The sequence below is a fragment of the Neolamprologus multifasciatus genome, chromosome 15 (assembly GCF_963576455.1).
Source record: "Neolamprologus multifasciatus chromosome 15, fNeoMul1.2, whole genome shotgun sequence".
Classification (NCBI taxonomy): domain Eukaryota; kingdom Metazoa; phylum Chordata; class Actinopteri; order Cichliformes; family Cichlidae; genus Neolamprologus; species Neolamprologus multifasciatus.
In genome coordinates, this window is record NC_140453.1 from 18,713,889 (window position 1) to 18,732,817 (window position 18,929).

General features: G+C 41.3%; 1 protein-coding gene across 1 annotated transcript; it reads right to left on the minus strand.

The window, feature by feature from the left end:
* Positions 1-8,280: 8,280 nt before the first annotated feature.
* LOC146501923 (zinc finger BED domain-containing protein 4-like) lies at positions 8,281-10,544 on the minus strand. The gene is made up of 2 exons (XM_085133163.1): positions 9,596-10,544; positions 8,281-9,342 (listed from the first exon to the last, which is right to left on the minus strand). The coding sequence occupies exons 1-2, from the start codon at positions 9,838-9,840 to the stop codon at positions 8,883-8,885; spliced, it is 705 nt and encodes a 234-aa protein (XP_084989289.1). The 5' UTR covers positions 9,841-10,544; the 3' UTR covers positions 8,281-8,882.
* Positions 10,545-18,929: the final 8,385 nt, after the last annotated feature.

Consider the following 18,929-nt stretch of genomic DNA (forward strand, 5'->3'; position numbering starts at 1 on the left):
CTAGAGGTGCAGTACTCTAATACAAGTCTACTTTAGTGACCTTTAACTGATCACACATGCTGTGGCGTTGTAGAGCTGCAGATGCGCAGAGCTGAGAACGGGCATACGTGAGCTTTGCCTATGGAAATTATACTGGGAGGGTTCCTGCTTTCAGTACGCCACAGTCAGTTGTTTCCTTTGGCGTTTTAAGACGAGAGTAGCATTCGTGTGATCAAACACCGGCATCCGTGGGGGATTAGTCCCAAACAATGGAGGAGTGAAACAGTCACTATTAAACAAAGACTTATCCTACACTAGGATGTATCCTACATGAATGTAGGATACATCAAAGAGGCCATTTACGTGAAAAGGGAAAGACCATGTCTGAATCGAGGAGGGGGCCTAAGGGTACATCTTTCGCCATCTTACAATGCTGTGATTGCAGCCATTCCCCAACTCTCTGTGAATGCTACTCATGGCCATTGATCAGTGGGTTTTGGTCAGTGGTTGTTGATCAATGGTCATGAGAATTTGCGTAATTATGATGAAGGAACTGACCTCCCAGCCCATTGTTCCTTCAGTGAGCTGGTTTCAGTCATTATGCAAATGTACTGTTTATAAGATTTGGGGAAACCGGCAGTCAGCTGAGACTGAAGAGGTCACTTGGATGAGTGACGAAACGTTTCTCCCACAAAACGCTACGTCCAGATGAACAGAATCAACTTTTGGAGATTTACTTTCCTGGATGATTGAGGATGCATCAAGACTATCCTACACTAGATTTACTGCATAAATCAATAGCCTTTACAATATTTGAAAAGTTCATGTGACCAGGTACCCCTACTAGAACCTAAATGTCATGAAACTACTTTTGGAAAGAGGAGCAATCCCAGTTCTAGGTTCATAAGCAAAGCCCTAGTGTGTCTGTACTCAGGACTGCATATGTGCAGCTCTGAAACACCACAGATCATGGGACCTGTGTAAGTTGCAAGCAGAGGGGGATTAGCTCAAATGGTAGAGCGCTTGCTTCGCATGCGAGAGGTAGCAGGATCGACGCCCGCATCCTCCAAATGGGTTTTTTCACTTTAAACCTCATCCTGAAAACATTTAATTTGCAGAGTGAACAAATCTCTTAAATCCCTGTGACTAGCTACCCCTACCAGACCTTACTGTTACTGGGCTTTCATTAGTACGCCACGACACTCAGGAATGTATTCTTCACAGAAAAAAGCAACGTAATCTTTAGCCATCACCAATGGGCGATTGATATAGTCTGACAAATAATAACAAATGTGTCTTGATATTGTTTGAGTGGCACACGTCATTGCATTGGGATCTTGCTACAGTACAAAACACAGGGGGATTAGCTCAAATGGTAGCGTGCTCGTTTGGCATGCGAGAGATAGCGGGATCGATGCCTGCATCCTCCAAAAGGCTGTACCTTTAAGCATCAACACAAAAACATTTCCTTTCCACAGTAAACAAATGTTCAACTGTGTTCAGTTACCCCTGGTTAAGTAAGGTTACACTGGAAGGAAATGCTATCCCAGTTCAAGGTCCACATGCAATGTGTTTAGACTCAGCACTGTGGATACGAATGACTCCCTATATTGACATTTATCACCCTAAAACAATGGAGGAGTGAACCAGTCACAATTAAACAAAGACTTACCCTAAACTAGATTTACTGCCTGCTTCGTTAGTTTTTCTTTTTAACTGCCTGTCTCTTCAGAAATTGGCACATTGTTAGTACATCACCTGCTGAACTTTCCACTTCCATTGATGTCAATTTGCATTAGCCCTTAAATGCTGTTGGTACCTAATGTGTTCAGAGGTGGGTAGTAACGAGTTACATTTACTCCGTTACATTTACTTGAGTAAGTTTTTGAAAAAAATGTACTTTTAAAGTACCTTTTTTGCACGATACTTTTTACTTTTACTTGAGTACATTTGTGAAGGAGAAATGGTACTTTTACTCCGCTACATTTGCAAAATTTGACTCGTTACTTTTTATAAAACAATTAGTTTAACACATTAGATAACATGCCGCCAGTGGAGTTTCTGGTAACTTTTTTACCAATCAGATGTGGCCATGCAGTCACATGACCAGTTTCAAACTGTGGCGGGCGGAGCGGCCTAAGTGTTTCAAAGTAGCGGACACACGGAAAGAAGAAACCCATGAAAACATGGCAGAGCCACTCGTCTACGCTAGAGCTGAAGAGGATGAACAGCATTTTCCTCACATACAAAGAATGTTTCGCTTAAAAGCAGTACAAAAGAACAGCTATGTCTTCAGCGTCGGTGTCTTCAATGAGAGCCAAAACAAACCAACTTTTCATCGTGAAAAAACTCAGCTCGTGTAACCAGCTCTGTATATTACAATATACAGAATTATCACGTTTGTACAATATAAATATTATATAGGCTACATTGCAGCTCCAGTCATGGCTTCCATCACTGTCTTTCTCGTCTTTTCCCAGAGTAACAGCCAAACAGGAGGATCTATTGGCTAGCACTGCTTAGCCTTGCACGCATTATTATTTTAAACTTAATCTGGAATTCATTGCAAACTGTTTGTGTGGGATATAAATGACAAGATTTTGTTTTTCTACAAGAGTTAGTAAAAAACATCTCCAGTGTGATCAAATCTTCTTGCCAAACAACCACAGCTTTGCAGTGTATACAGTAGGGCTGGGCGATATGGCCTAAAATCCATATCGCGGTATAATTTGAAGCACGTGCGGTAACAACATATATCGCGATATATTCTTTTCTTCTGTATAACGTATTTTCCACACTATAAGGCACATTTAAAATCCTTTAATTTTCTCAAAAATCGAGAGTGTGCTTATGTATGAATTCTGGTTGTGCTTACTGACCTCAAACCGATTTTGGCGTGCAGAAATCTGTTAAAAATGTTTTAGTACAACTTTGGTAAGCCGCACTGCTTGATGGATTGTCAGAGCATTACGGCTGCCGTAGTGAGGAGCTTCGTGGAGTAATCTGGGTCCAAAACCCAACTTCAGGTCCCAAAGTCAAACGAACACTGAGAGTTAAAAACAGTCTAAATTCTTTCATCTTTAATAAAATCATCAGCTGCTTTACCAGGTGTAACAATTAAGTTTAACATCCAGACATCCATGAAAACAGAATTTATTAAATTTAACAGAGTTAGAAGTTAACAGGAAGATAGCTCGCTAGTTTCCACCTAAACATGACATACCATGTTCTGACTGAGAGATTTTTGAAACTAATTCAAACGTTCAGCTCTGCTACCACTTCCGACATAAATGAAGACAGAAAACTAAACAGCAGTGGCGTTTGCAGGGTTACTGAAGTTGGACTACCTGGTATATAATGTTGTGCTACCTGATTGCTAGCGACACAGCTATGTTAGCATAACATTAGCATAGTGAAGCTGGAGGATGAACATCAACTTTTTTTCCACTCGAGAAAAGTTAAGTGAGGGATTCTGGTGGTCAGGGACAAATGCAATCGCATAGCAGGATGCTATACGCGGGCCAAACTTCAGTCAGGAGAACAACTGAGATTATTCATCCACAATACAAGGTTAGTTATTAATATACTGCAAGAACATGGGAATAGAACAGCTGCGAGAGAATTCAACATTAATGAATCAATGTTACGGAAGTGGAGGAAGCGCAGTTTTTGGCTTTCCCCATATTTCAACAGTGCTTCATCTCTTTGCTATGACTGTTGCCGGGCATAATTTGCAGATGATAATGGTTTTAGCCATTGACTATATGGTTTTAGCCGCTGTGATGCTTTCGACCAAAACAGGCGCAGCTTAATGACGCCATCAACATGCGCTATCGCGACAGAATGGTATAGTCAAAATCTCTATCGTTGGCCAAATTTATATCATTTATATCGCCCACCCCTAGTATACAGCACTATAATGACCAGACCTAATTATTTTGAAAACCATACATCTTTCCACAGGTCTCAACTTCATCAGACATCACCTAGACACAGAGCTGGATGATGCCAGCGCAAACAGCAGCTTAACCGACTAAGATGATGGATCCATGGGGTCAGGAAAGCCAGAAAACGGGCTGGAGAGGTACCTTTCATGTCCATTCACTGGAGGTGTGGCTCTATTGCATGGCGTTCCTCACATCAAGAAGCTGTTGATCAAAATCAATACAGCTCTTCCTGCATCTGGTACCTGCATAGGTACCAACTGAACTGGAGCCACAACACTGATGCTCTTTACAGGAAGGGTCAGAGCAGACTCTACCTGCTGAGGCGGCTGAGGTCATTTGGAGTACAGGGAGCGCTTTTAAAGACCTTCTATGACTCTGTGGTGGCATCTGTCATTTTTTACAGTGTGGTATGTTGGAGCAGCAGTTTATCGGCAGCTGAGAGGAAGAGGCTGGATAAACTCATCAGGAAGGCCAGCTCTGTTCTGGGATGCAGCCTGGACCCAGTGCAGGTGGTGGGAGACAGAAGGACTCTAGCCAAAATAACATCTCTGATGGACAGAGTCTCCCACCCCATGCATGTAGATGTTGCTGAACTGCAGAGCTCCTTCAGTGACAGACTGCTGCATCCTCGATGCATGAAGGAGCGTTTCCGCAGGTCCTTCCTCCCTGCAGCTGTCAGACTGTACAATCAGAACTGCTCCCAACAAACATAGATGTTTACATCAATGCTGTAACTGCAATAAGTTAATTAACCGATTCGCACTACAACCTGGTTTGCCTCTTACCTGTAATTATTTTTATTTAATTTAATAACTGTACAGTACTCTCTGTTTATAGTAACCGTTGTCCTTAATGTAAATATGTAAGAAAAATTGTGTATGTTTCTGTTCTGTGTCCTGTGTACTGTTTGTTTGTATGTTTGTCTTTTTGGCTGCTGTTACAACCAAATTTCCCCTTGTGGGACAATTAAAGGATTATTCTATTCTATCCTATTCTATTCTATTCTATTCTATTCTATCTGGAGCTTGTGAAGGACTTCTCAGTCATGCAGGACTCCTGTTCACGGCTAAACAGTTACAGCTTCACAGAAAGAACTTTGAGAGCAAACTGCTGCTGAAGCTTAACCATCACCTCACTGAGTCAAGAAATGGCACATTTTTGCTAAATATGCAGAAATAAATGCACACTTATACAATTTATGGTAAACTGAGCTCCCTTGTATGTACATACGTTGAAGATGCCTCGTTCTGTTTTCTCTGAGGCTGCTGTGCCATTTGAAGGCATGTATAATGTAAACAGAATTGGTTCTAGCACTGAACCCTGTGTAACTCCATAATTGACCTTAGTGTGTGAAGAGGACTCTCCATTTACATGAACAAATTGGAGTCTGATAGATAGACATGATACAAACCACTGCAGTGCAGTACCTGTAATACCTACAACATGCTGTAATCCAGGGGTCGGCAACCTTTTTGATGATGAGTGCCGTCTAAAATTTCCTCAGAAGTCAATGTGCCATATGATTGCATTAGCAATAAATTTAATAACGCTCTATATGAACAGTTACACACTATTTATAGAATTATATTTGTTTGCAGATGTTGGCAGCTATCAGCGAATAGTTATCAGCTATTTTTGTTGTGACAGTGATGTACACAGGCATGTTGGTATATGTATGATTTCTATACATTTTACATCAGATAAAAACTTTGGTTGTAAGATTCAGATAATTATTTATTAAAAGCTAGACATTTTAAATGAGAATAAGAAAGAAAAGTATTTCTTTGTGCCCCCCTTTCCCTGTTAATGCCCTACCTGGCCCCCTGGCAAAACTTTGCTAGATCCGCCCCTGCACAGTTGCCACCTGTCAGCTACTTAGAAAGGATCCTGGTGTTATTTGTCTCTCAGAAACACTTCAACTCATTCATGTCACCTAAAAGGTAAACCTGTTTCTCCATCACCTGTTCAGCTCTGATGATTCAGTAAGAACATCTCCTGGTTTCATCTTCATGTTTCCCTCTCACCAGATAACCAAACCGACATCATGACCAGCAGCTTTTAAGGCTGTGGCTCCAGCAAACATCAGCTGATACTAGAAATTAATATTAAATAAATTCTAACAACAGCTGATCAAGCTTAAACGTGCTGCTGTTGTTTAGCGCAACCTCCGCTGGTTTCTTCTTTCTGGCGCAAAGTGGGCGATAAACAAACAAGAGAGAAAAGCTGATCAGCTGATCATTGATCAGTTTCATGATTGAAGTAGCAACAGGAGAGCGAGGGGGAGAGATTAAGAGAAGAAGAGGCAGCTGACAGCGTAAAGACACCAAAAAGACACAATAACTCCAGCTTTGTGTCTTTTTCCATTCTAGCTGAAGTACGGGACAAACCGCGTTCATTTTCAGCTCAATACAAAACGCGTAATATTTTCTCAGAATACGGAACGATTCCATTTGTACGGGACGGTTGGAAACTCTACTAACTAACCTTATGAATAAAATAAAGTTCTCTATCAGTAATATCATAGCACCCACCCAGCTGTATAGAAACTCCGTCATGCTAGCTAATGCGCAGTACGAGTTATTGTAACTGACTGTAAAAAGTCAGCACAATGAAAATAAACTACACCTAAACTTGGTTTATATCTGACCCAGATAGACTGCAGGGCATAACTTCTTACCTGAAGTTCAGTTCACCTGACACTCTGACAGGTGTTGTGCCAGAAAGTGATTGCCGTCCGCAACACAATATATATATATGTCTGTGAAGGTTCTCAGTCATCCAGGTCATCGTAGTCAAAGGAGCTTGCAAAGAAAAGCGTCTGGACTTCTTTAAGTTACTTGAAGACGTTTCACCTCTCATCCGAGAGGCTTCTTCAGTTCTAAGGTCAAATGGTGGAGAGTCCCAGATATAAACCTGGTGGGAGTGTCCCCCCACAGAGGGACAAAAGGACCCCCTGATGATCCTCTAATCGCCTGAGCCAAGGTGTGGAACTGGGTGTGGGTCCCAATCAGCCAGAGTTTCTGGTGAGTTCATTGTGAAACCTGGCCCCACCTTATCATGCGAATTCCTGAGGTCAGATGGCCCAGGGTGTGAGAGGGCGTTAAGGCGTCTGGGAAGGGATCTCAAAACTGGATTATAGATGGCAGAGAGTTGGTGTCGTAAACCACCGCCTCTGTTCAAAGATGGTCGCTCACAGTGGACATAGATGGCTTCTTTCACTCCTCTTTCAAACCATCTGTCCTCTCTGTCCAAAATGTGAACATTGGCATCCTCGAAAGAGTGTCCTTTATCCTTAAGATGCAGATGGACAGCTGAATCTTGTCCTGTGGAGGTGGCTCTTCTGTGTTGTGCCATGCGCTTGTGAAGTGGCTGTTTGGTCTCTCCAATGTAGAGGTCTGGGCATTCCTCGCTGCACTGTACAGCATACACCACATTGTTAAGTCTGTGTTTTGGCGTTTTGTCTTTCGGGTGAACCAGTTTTTGTCTGAGTGTGTTGCTGGGTCTGAAGTACACCGGGATGTCATGCTTGGAGAAAACCCTCCTGAGTTTCTCTGATACACCGGCTACATAGGGGATGACAATGTTGTTGCGTCTGTCCTTCTTATCCTCCCTCGCTGGTGTCTGATCTTCTTTTCTGTGCCTCTTTGCTGACTTTAAGAATGCCCATTTAGGATAGCCGCATGTTTTAAGTGCTTCCTTTACATGTGTGTGTTCCTTCTTTTTCCCTTCAAGCTTAGAGGGAACATGTTCTGCCCGGTGGTGTAGGGTCCTAATTACTCCAAGTTTGTGTTCCAGAGGGTGATGGGAGTCAAACAGGAGGTACTGTCCGTGTGTGTGGGCTTCCGGTAAACTTCGATGTTGAGGTTGCCGTTCTCTTCAATGTGCACAGCGCAACTCTCTGCCATCTATAATCCAGTTTTGAGATCCCTTCCCAGACGCCTTAACGCCCTCTCACACCCTGGGCCATCTGACCTCAGGAATTCGCATGATAAGGTGGGGCCAGGTTTCACAATGAACTCACCAGAAACTCTGGCTGATTGGGACCCACACCCAGTTCCACACCTTGGCTCAGGCGATTAGAGGATCATCAGGGGGTCCTTTTGTCCCTCTGTGGGGGGACACTCCCACCAGGTTTATATCTGGGACTCTCCACCATTTGACCTTAGAACTGAAGAAGCCTCTCGGATGAGAGGTGAAACGTCTTCAAGTAACTTAAAGAAGTCCAGACGCTTTTCTTTGCAAGCTCCTTTGAATATATATATATATATATATATAAATATATATATATAATTTTTTTTAAAAAAAACTTAATTTACCTGTTACTACCACACAACCAATCCAATTGTTGGTACTTCCTGGCTTGTGTAGCCGCTAGGTAACAAAAGCTCAACACAGCCCCTAGCATCCTGGAGCACTTCTGTTGTGCTTTGGAGTTTGTATGTGCTTTGTCTCTAGGGGCCACTGTAAATATACTTTTATTTATTCACTCCACATAAAATGTAATAACTAAATTATAAAATACAAAAACCAACCATTTACATTTCATACATTTCAACTTTTAACTACTTAAATTTTCAGCTTTTTCCTTTTAAACAAACTTAAAGTGAAACAACACAAAACACTGCAAACCACAACACAATAAAATATAAATTAAAATTTGGAAAAAAAGGGGGAAAAAAGAATGCCCAGATTTTTAATTAAGGGAAAGGGTGGCATTTAGAAATATTAATATCACACTCAACTGACTGCGTTTTATCTTCTGTGGGATTAAAGACATAATTTTACTGCTACTATTCATAACTATCATCATTACCATTGCATTAATAATAGGGATGCACCGATACCACTTTTTTGGAAACAAGTACGAGTACGAGTACTTGCATTTCAGTACTCGCCGATACCGAGTACTTAATAAAAACATGATTTAAATTTACAGGTAGTCCTATAATTTAACAATTATACAGTATAATATACAGTCAGACTGTTTCTGTTTTCATCTATAATGTGTGACACTGAGATAAAAAGCCTTTCACTTTCCACACTGCTACATGGGGCTGAGAGGTATTTACGGGCTATTTTAGCCAAAATGGGGAACCTGATTTTGTTGACACCCCAGTACTTCAGGGGACTGTCTTCACGAGGGCTTGGGGCCTCTCCGAGGTATGTGTTGAGCTCAATGGCAGCACCTGCTGCCAGCGGCTGTGCTGCCTGGGGCTGCTCCTTAGCAATTCCTTTAAATACAGTGTCCAGACTGCTGCTAGTGCTGGCCTGGGCCTTGAGGAACAGTTTAGCAGGAGGTTCTGCAGCTTCTGCCCGACTCCCCTCTGCCTCGGCTCTGGACATCATCTGCAGCTCCTGCTTCAGGTGCAGCTTGGCCTCTGGAGCAGTGTTGTTGGAGAAGAAGCGATCTTTATACCTGGACAAAATTCATAAATGTATTAATATGTGGAAAAATAGGACTGATTTTAGTTTCCCCTAAACCACTGTGACAAATGCCAGCCATTTGACTTTCTGGTGATAATAAGGGAAATGTATTTCATATTATATATATTGCATACATTTGTATTTGTGTATTCTAGTTACAAATATATAATATTTCAGATGTAAAATAATCTTACATTTAGTACTGTAGCTATATTCATTGAATACCTATAGCACACAGACTTTACCTTGGGTCGAGTATGGTGGAGATGAAGTATAGTGGGTTGGTCTCGACGTCACTGAAGTGCTTCTTGACAGCTGCCAGTAAGGTTGCTTTCATTGTCTTGACGCCGTGGTCCTCGTCTGTTTCTCTGTTTAGAAGTCTCACTAGCACAGTCACAGCTGGGATGACATCAGAGGCTAGTGCGTCGTAGCTGCTCACTTTTTTAGTTAGTTCCTCAAAGGGGGCGAGGATGGCAACAGTCGTCTCCATAAGAGCCCATTGGTGAGCGGTGAGATAGTCAGGGAGTTTGTGCTCGGACACATACACGCCCAGCCCTCACTTTTGCTCAATGATGGACTGGAGCATGTAATACGTGCTGTTCCAGCGCATCTGTAAGTCCTGCTGCAGTCTCTTTATTGGCTGGTTGAGCTGTCCCTGAATGTCCTCGAGGCGGGAGTAGGCTAAGGCGGAATGTTTAAAATGCCCAACTATTTTCCGTCCCACTGCTATAACATCAGCTATGCTCCTCTGTTCTAATAAGCATGGGTAAATAAGCGTGGGTAAACTCTTTGTACTCGTTGTCGTGTTGGGATTTTGGTGCTTGATTAAATTACTTGTGTTAAATGCGCTACCTTTTGAGTCTCCTCTGGACAATTTCGCTGAGCACAATTTGCAGTCCGCCTTTGTTTTCGTGTCTTCGTTCACTTTGAAATAGTTCCACACGGCTGACTTGTCTCGCCTCGCCTCCTCCCAGCTCTGAGATGCAGCCGGGGCCTGGGGGCGGGCACTCGGGGCCTGGGATTAACCCCTTACATGCCGCTCAAACATAGACAGGTCTCAGACCGTGGTATCGGTCCTCGGTATCGGGGGACTTTTAACGAGTACGAGTACTTTAGAAAATGTGGTATCGAGGCCGATACCCGATACTCGATACCGGTATCGGTATCGGTACATCCCTAATTAATAACATAATCTACAGCATTGATATTGCATTCCGATGTTTAAACATATTAGCACCCAATTAGCCTTTATTACAGGTGCAGTTTGAAGCATGAAGACATAAAGAATGCAATGAAGAACACGCTTACATTTATATACATGACATAATTGGTATTTTTGACTGGAAAGAGAGGGAAACGGGTTGTTTAAGCAGTGATGATAATAATGAAAATGTTTCAGTTTGTTATTTAAGGTGGGAAATCAAAATTTGGGTTAGCAAATCGGGGAAAGAGAAAAACTGACTGTTTAAGTGGAAAATTGTGAAGGGGTCTGGAGCACTGGAAGAGAAACATATAAAAAATCACACACACAAACAGAAAATGCATTAACCTTACGAAGACAAGAGAGCTCATGAAGATTAATGCACAGACATCAATTAAACTTGGCTAAGAACACAAACATATGCAATGAAAATCAGATTGCTACGTTTCTGAGTGTTACAATAGTGTGGATGTTTAATGAAACACACTTGAAGCTTGAAGTTGAGCAAAGACTCAGAGAAGTTATATGACAAGGGAATGATTTATGGAAAAAGGAAAAGCGATTGAAGTAGTTTTTATAAGCGTGAATTAGGAGTGCTCTTGTACAGATTGATCAAAACATGTGATTAGTATAGAAAGAAAATGAAAATAATTCAATAATATGGTAATGTTTAAACATGCATTTCTCTTGTCACGGCAACTTCTTGAGATATGACTCTGTATGCAAATTAGTTGAATGGCTGGAGGGGACAGAAAAAAGAGGAACTTAGGTTTCCTGTTTAACTGTGTGTGAAGCTTGTACTGGAGGAGACACTGTGTGGGTGTGCAAAACTGTGCAGCTTTTGACGAGATTTTCGGTGTATTGAAGAGGTGAAATTATGTCAGTTGACCTGGACCCTGAAGAACCGGTGGCAAAACATTTCTGTGTGGAGGTTGTTTGAGGTTGTTGTTTTAGTAATGGGTTGATTTTGTCGGTTAGGTTTGGGTTGTCTTGTTTTTTTAATAGAGGGAGTTTTATTAAACATGGACATGTCTAAGGGGGCCCCTTTAAAATTGTAACAGTGCACTTAGAGGAAACCTGTCAGGTGATTTTGTTTTGTGCTTTGATGAGCTAATAATCAGCTCTCTTTTTTCTCATTATTGTTCTAAGCAAGCCTGGAAGGGGAGTGAATTAACAGCGCTGTAAAATTTCCGGGAGAACAAATATAAGGTGACTTTCCGAGATTACAATGGGTTAAGGGAAAGGCTACCTGTGGGGACCTGATCAGGTTGTAAGTCCCTGTCTAAAAGGATTGCAGTCAATCCAGTCCAAAAGCATAAAGAACTATTGACTATTCTGTCATATACTATGACAGAAAGAGGAACGTCTCTGTCTGTTTTTATGGTTAGATGGTGATGGTTTATATCTTACCCTGGGTGTGTTTAATAAAACTAAAAGTGTTGCTCACACACATAAAGAGCATTGAGATTAAGCAAAGTTAATATAAAGGACAGAGCCCAGAACATGATATGGTTAAACAACTTTGAATGATTAAAGGAACATTAGATGAACACAGTAGATTAGTGAGGTGTAGCAGAGAGAGGCTGTTTGTTTTCTATCCTTTACAGGAGAAGATTTCCACGAGAGAGGGACCCAGAAAAGGAGCACAGACCACTTAAGCATGAAGTGTTCTCAAGTGGGAGCTGGCGTTTATTACTGGACCAACTAGATGACATGACGTTGTCCATGAAGTGTGGTGACCCTCTTTTTATAAAAGAGGGTCGTGAGAGGGAGTGTGGGATTAAAGAAATTATTTTACTGCTACTATTCATAACTATCATCATTACCATTGCATTAATAACATAATCTACAGCATTGATATTGCATTCAGATGTTTAAACATATTGGCACCCAATTAGCCTTTATTACAGGTGCAGTTATAACCACTTTAAACTGTTGAGTTAAATCTATAATCTTAAATGCTTATATGCTGATTATATTGGGTTATAAAAGGAAGGCTTAACTCTGAGTACACTCTGTGCCAAAGTAGACAGGAAACTGCATGCTTTTGCAGAGCGTGCTTGCGAAAGTGAAACTAAGCAGAGTATGAGTGACGTGAAGCTTAGAAGGTTAATCTTACAGTAAAATAGTAGCTGAGCAGAGGCCCGAGTGTATTCAGCAACCTGCTGCGTTTGAGTTTGCTTGGTAACAGATGACTCAGAATAAGTCAGGAAGTGTACTTCTAAAATGTCTTTGTTTCCTCTGTAAAGTGTGCATTTTTTTGGTGGTTATTTTGAGGAGCTGTCTGGATGAGGCTATTTGAATAACCAGGTTATTCATTATTATCTTTTATTCGTTTATATTCTTTTTATTAAGCTTTGAGTAGTGGCATTTAATTAAAGCATTTATTCAATATATACATATATAGTTTTAGTTAGATTGTTACACATATGAGAGTGGCTTCTGTCTGGTTGTGAGCTTTAGTAGGCGAGGTGTACGGTGGCCCCTAGAGACAAAGCATGTACCAACTCCAAAACACTTACAAAATCCAAAACACATGCAAACTCCAAAACACGTACAAAATCCAAAACACGTACAAACTCCAAAATACATGCAAAATCCAAAACACGTACAAAATTCAAGAGGTAGACTTATATTCTAGGTAAGAGTTCAGACATATTTTGCTTGCAACTGCATTTTGTGCCTGCAGAATTGACAGTTTTGTTGCAGAGCATGCATCTGATGTTCCAGAGATAAGCGAGAGTCAGAAGATGAACAGGAAGCACCTGGCTTGGAGACAAGAGAATGTTCTTTTTAAATGTGTTACAAGTTGTCAACAGAACATTTGTGGTTTTGAAACTTATGGATGTGATGACGCAAGAGGGGGCGTCAGAAAACATTCCCTGATGCTATAAAGACAACTGCTTGTGTATTATTGGGCGAAGATCCTACGGCTGGTGTGTGCAGTGTAGATCTCCCCACGCGTGTGTTCATTAAAATCATCATTTGACCTAACCCTCCTGGACCAGTGTTGTGATTTTGAATCCCCCCTTATCCCTCCTCAATATTTGAACTCGTAACACTTCCCATTGCATTGATGGGTGGACAGTTCTTAGGTGCCTGTGCATGTTGTTTGTGGAGCCGGCTCTATATGATATCCTTTTCTTGTAGACTCTACACCAGCGGTGGGCAATTCCAGGCCTCGAGGACCGGTGTCCTGCAGGTTTTAAATCTCACCTTGGGTCAACACACCTGAATCAAATGATTCGTTCGTTACCAGGCCTCTGGAGAACTTCAGGACATGTTGAGGAGCTAATGTAGCCATTTAAATCAGCTGTGTTGGATCAAGGACACATCTAAAACCTGCAGGGACACCGGCCCTCGAGGCCTGGAGTTGCCCACCCCTGCTCTACACTCTGCCTTTGTTTTGTCAATAAGATTGAAATGGCTCCAGACTTTGCTTCTTTTTTTGGTGTCACTCATTTTCTTTACTGTACTTTTCCAATGTGACGGTGTTGTCTCTTTTAGTTGCTCCCGGCTGTCTTTCTTTCCCTCTCCCTCCTGCTCTTGTTGTGTGCTACTGCTGTTGCGAGTGTAACTACCGTCCCCGCCCCCTCAGCTCAGCGCTGAGCAGAGGGGGGAGGTGCGCAAACGCAAGGTTCTGTTTGGTGTCTCTGCTCAGCGCAAACACAAGGGTTTTGTGTTTCATGTTTGGTATCAACTTGTGTTTTGTGTTTACTCTTATTTTGTATTAGTTCTTAGGGTTTGGTTCTTGTGTTCAGTGCTTTAGTGTTTTATCAGCCCTACCTGCGTCTTTCTTCTGTGCTCTGTTTGTGTTCCTGAGTTGGTGTTGTAAAACAGTCTGTGTGTTTCCTGTTTTACTTTGTAGATCCGTGTCTCGTCTTGTGAATTAGTTCAGCTGTGGTCCCCTCCTGTGTGTCATTCCCTCATTACCTTGTGTGTATTTATAGTGTGTGTCTGCCTGTGTCCCTCGTCGCGTCGTCTGCTTTACTCTGTGTATTTTGGTATTCCTGGTGTCTCTCTGCTATCCTTTCCCTGCATGTCCTCATGTTTTCAGGTTTGTGTATTAGTTTTCCCAGTTTAGGCTTTAGTTGCTCCCTGTTCCTTATTTCCTGTTTTGTACTTCACTTTCATTACAAATAAAAACTCACTTGCACCCCCGCCTGTACCTGCATTTTGGATCCTTTTCTCACTACAACACATGACTGCTGCCCTAGCCATGACAATACTATAAAATACTATAAAACCTATCACACATCAGTAAATCAAAAATACATTTTATTTCACAAAATTATAAAGACAGTTTTATTCAGAAGTGAAAATCATGGTTAGTAATCTTTGTATTAACTCAGTGAAGTATTCATTGTTTCTGTTTGACTGATTAACGTCAAAGTATTATTTTTCATAGCTCTATATTAAGTAAATAATATTTTGTCTTTAGGTTTATAGAGAAGAGCACACAACAATCAAATTCATTCAATTCAATTCAATTCAATTCAATTTTATTTATATAGCGCCAAATCACAACAAATGTCGCCTCAAGGCGCTTCATAGATACAGAGAAAAGCCCAACAATCATATGACCCCCTATGAGCAAGCACTTTGGCGACAGTGGGAAGGAAAAACTCCCTTTTAACAGGAAGAAACCTCCGGCAGAACCAGGCTCAGGGAGGGGCGGCCATCTGCTGCGACCGGTTGGGGTGAGAGAAGGAAGACAGGATAAAGACATGCTGTGGAAGAGAGACAGAGATTAATAACAGATACGATTCAATACAGAGAGGTCTGTTAATACATAGTGAGTGAGAAAGGTGACTGGAAAGGAAAAACTCAATGCATCATGGGAATCCCCCGGCAGCCTACATCTATTGCAGCATAACTAAGGGAGGATTCAGGGTCACCTGGTCCAGCCCTAACTATATGCTTTAGCAAAAAGGAAGGTTTTAAGCCTAATCTTAAAAGTAGAGATAGTGTCTGTCTCCTGAATCCAAACTGGAAGCTGGTTCCACAGAAGAGGGGCCTGAAAACTGAAGGCTCTCCCTCCCATTCTACTTTTAAATACTCTAGGAACAACAAGTAGGCCTGCAGAGCGAGAGCGAAGTGCTCTAATAGGGTGATATGGTACTACAAGGTCATTAAGATAAGATGGGGCCTGATTATTTAAGACCTTGTATGTGAGGAGCAGGATTTTGAATTCAATTCTGGATTTAACAGGAAGCCAATGAAGGGAAGCCAAAACAGGAGAAATATGCTCTCTCTTTCTAGTCCCTGTCAGTACTCTTGCTGCAGCATTTTGGATTAACTGAAGGCTTTTCAGTGAGTTTTTTGGACATCCTGATAATAATGAATTGCAGTAGTCTAGCCTGGAAGTAATAAATGCATGAACTAGTTTTTCAGCGTCACTCTGAGACAGGATATTTCTAATTTTAGAGATGTTGCGCAAATGGAAGAACGCAGTCTTACATATTTGTTTAATATGTGCGTTGAAGGACATATCCTGGTCAAAAATGACTCCAAGGTTCCTCACAGTGTTACTGGAGGCCAAGGTAATGCCATCCAGAGTAAGAATCTGGTTAGATACCATATTTCTAAGCTTTTCAGCGCCGAGTACAATGACCTCAGTTTTATCTGAGTTAAGAAGCAGAAAGTTAGTGGCCATCCAAGTCTTTATGTCTTTAAGACATTCCTGCAGTTTAACTAATTGGTGTGTGTTATCTGGCTTCATGGACAGATAGAGCTGGGTGTCATCTGCATAGCAGTGAAAATGTATGCTATGTCTTCTAATGATGCTGCCTAGGGGAAGCATGTATAATGTAAACAGAATTGGTCCTAGCACCGAACCCTGTGGAACTCCATAATTAACCTCAGTGTGTGAGGAGGACTCTCCATTTACATGCACAAATTGGAGTCTATTAGATAGATATGATACAAACCACTGCAGTGCAATACCTGTAATACCTACAGCATGTTCTAATCGCTCTAATAGAATATTATGGTCAACAGTATCGAATGCTGCACTAAGGTCAAGAAGGACAAGCACAGAGATGAGTCCACTGTCAGAGGCCATAAGAAGATCATTTGTAACCTTCAATAAAGCTGTTTCTGTGCTGTGATGAACTCTGAAACCTGACTGAAACTCTTCAAATAAACCATTCCTCTGCAGATGATCTGTTAGCTGTTTGACAACTACTCTTTCAAGGATTTTTGATATGAAAGGAAGGTTGGAGATTGGCCTATAATTAGCTAAGACTGCTGGGTCTAGAGATGGCTTTTTGAGTAAAGGTTTAACTGCAGCCACCTTGAAGGCCTGTGGTACATAGCCGATTATTAGAGATAGGTTGATCATATATAAGATCGAAGAATTAATCAATGGCAGGACTTCTTTGAGCAGTTTTGTAGGAATGGGGTCTAAAAGACACGTTGATGGTTTGGAGGAAGTAGTTATTGAAGTTAACTCAGAAAGATCGATTGGAAAAAAAGAGTCTAACTTAACATCAATGGAACTAAGAGTAGCTGTAGATAATATTACATCTGTGGGATGATTATTGGTAATTTTTTCTCTAATGATAAAAATTTTATTTGTGAAGAAGTTCATGAAGTCATCACTAGTTAACGTTAAAGGGATGGTTGGCTCAAAAGAGCTCTGACTTTTTGTCAGCCTGGCTACAGTGCTGAAGAGAAACCTGGGGTTGTTCTTATTTTCTTCAATCAGTGATGAGTAGTAAGCTGTTCTGGCTTTGCGGAGGGCTTTCTTATAAAGCAACAAACTATTTCTCCAGGCTAAATGATGATCCTCTAAATTTGTGACACGCCATTTCCTCTCCAGATTACGAGTCATCTGCTTTAGGGTACGTGTTTGAGAATTATACCACGGGGTCAGGTACTTCTGATTAGAGACCTTAGTTTTCACTGGAGCTACAGTATCCAGAGTCGTACGTAGTGAGGAGGTGAAATTATTAACAAGATAATCGACCTCTGTTGGGGTAGCGTTCAGATAGCTGCTCTGCTCTGTATTGGTACAGGGCATTGACGATGATAACAGTGGCTGGATTATATTCTTAAACTTAGTTACAGCGCTTTCAGAAAGACATCTACTTTGATAAAGTCCACTCTCCACTGCTGCGTAATCAATTATTGTAAATGTAAATGTTATCAAGAAATGATCAGACAGGAGAGGGTTTTCAGGAAACACTGTTAAATGTTCAGTTTCTATGCCATATGTTAAAACAAGATCTAGAGTGTGATTAAAGTGGTGGGTGGGTTCTTTTACATTTTGAGAGAAACCAATTGAGTCTAACAACAGATTAAATGCCATGTTGAGGCTGTCATTTTTAGCATCTACATGGATGTTAAAATCACCCACAATAATTATTTTATCTGAGCTCAGAACTAAATTAGATATAAAGTCTGAGAAATCAGACAGAAACTCTGTGTAAGGCCCAGGTGGACGATAGATGATAACAAGTAAGACTGGTTTCTGAGTTTCACAGCTGGGGTGGACAATGTTAAGCATCAGGCTTTCAAATGAATTAAAAGTCTGTCTTGGTCTTTCATTAATTAATAGACTGGTGTGAAAAATTGCTGCCACACCGCCCCCTCGACCTGTGCTTCGAGATTTCTGGTAGTTAGAATGACTCGGGGGTGTTGATTCATTTAAACTAACATAATCATCCTGCTGCAACCAGGTTTCTGTAAGGCAGAGTAAATCAATTTGTTGATCAATTATTAAGTCATGTACTAACAGAGACTTGGAGGAGAGAGACCTAATATTTAATAATCCACATTTCACTGTTTTACTCTTTGGTTCAGATGTGGATACTGTATTGTTCTTTCTTTGTGATTGTTTAAGTTGTTTGTTGCTGGTTTTTAGTTTGTTTTTTGTCTTTTTGGAAGCAGACACAGTCTCTATGGAGATGGGTTTTTGGGGGGGTAGCAGGAGGAGAGAAGCTGCAGAGAGGCGTGTAAGACTGCAACTCTGCTTCCTGGTCCCAACTCTGGATAGTCATGTTTTGAGGGGTTTAATAAATTTGTCCATATTTCTAGAAATGAGAGCTGCTCCATCCAAAGTGGGATGGATGCCATCTCTCCTAACAAGACCAGGTTTCCTCCAGAAGGTTTGCCAATTATCTATGAAGCCCACATCGTTTCTGGGACACCACTCAGACAGCCAGCAATTTAAGGAGAACATGCGGCTAAACATGTCACTCCTGGTCTGATTGGGGAGGGGACCAGAGAAAACTACAGAGTCCGACATTGTTTTGGCAAAGTTACACACCGATTCAATATTGATTTTAGTGACCTCCGATTGGCGTAACCGGGTGTCATGAATTATGATTTTATTGAATTTACGTTTACCCTTAGCCAGCAGTTTTAAATTTCCT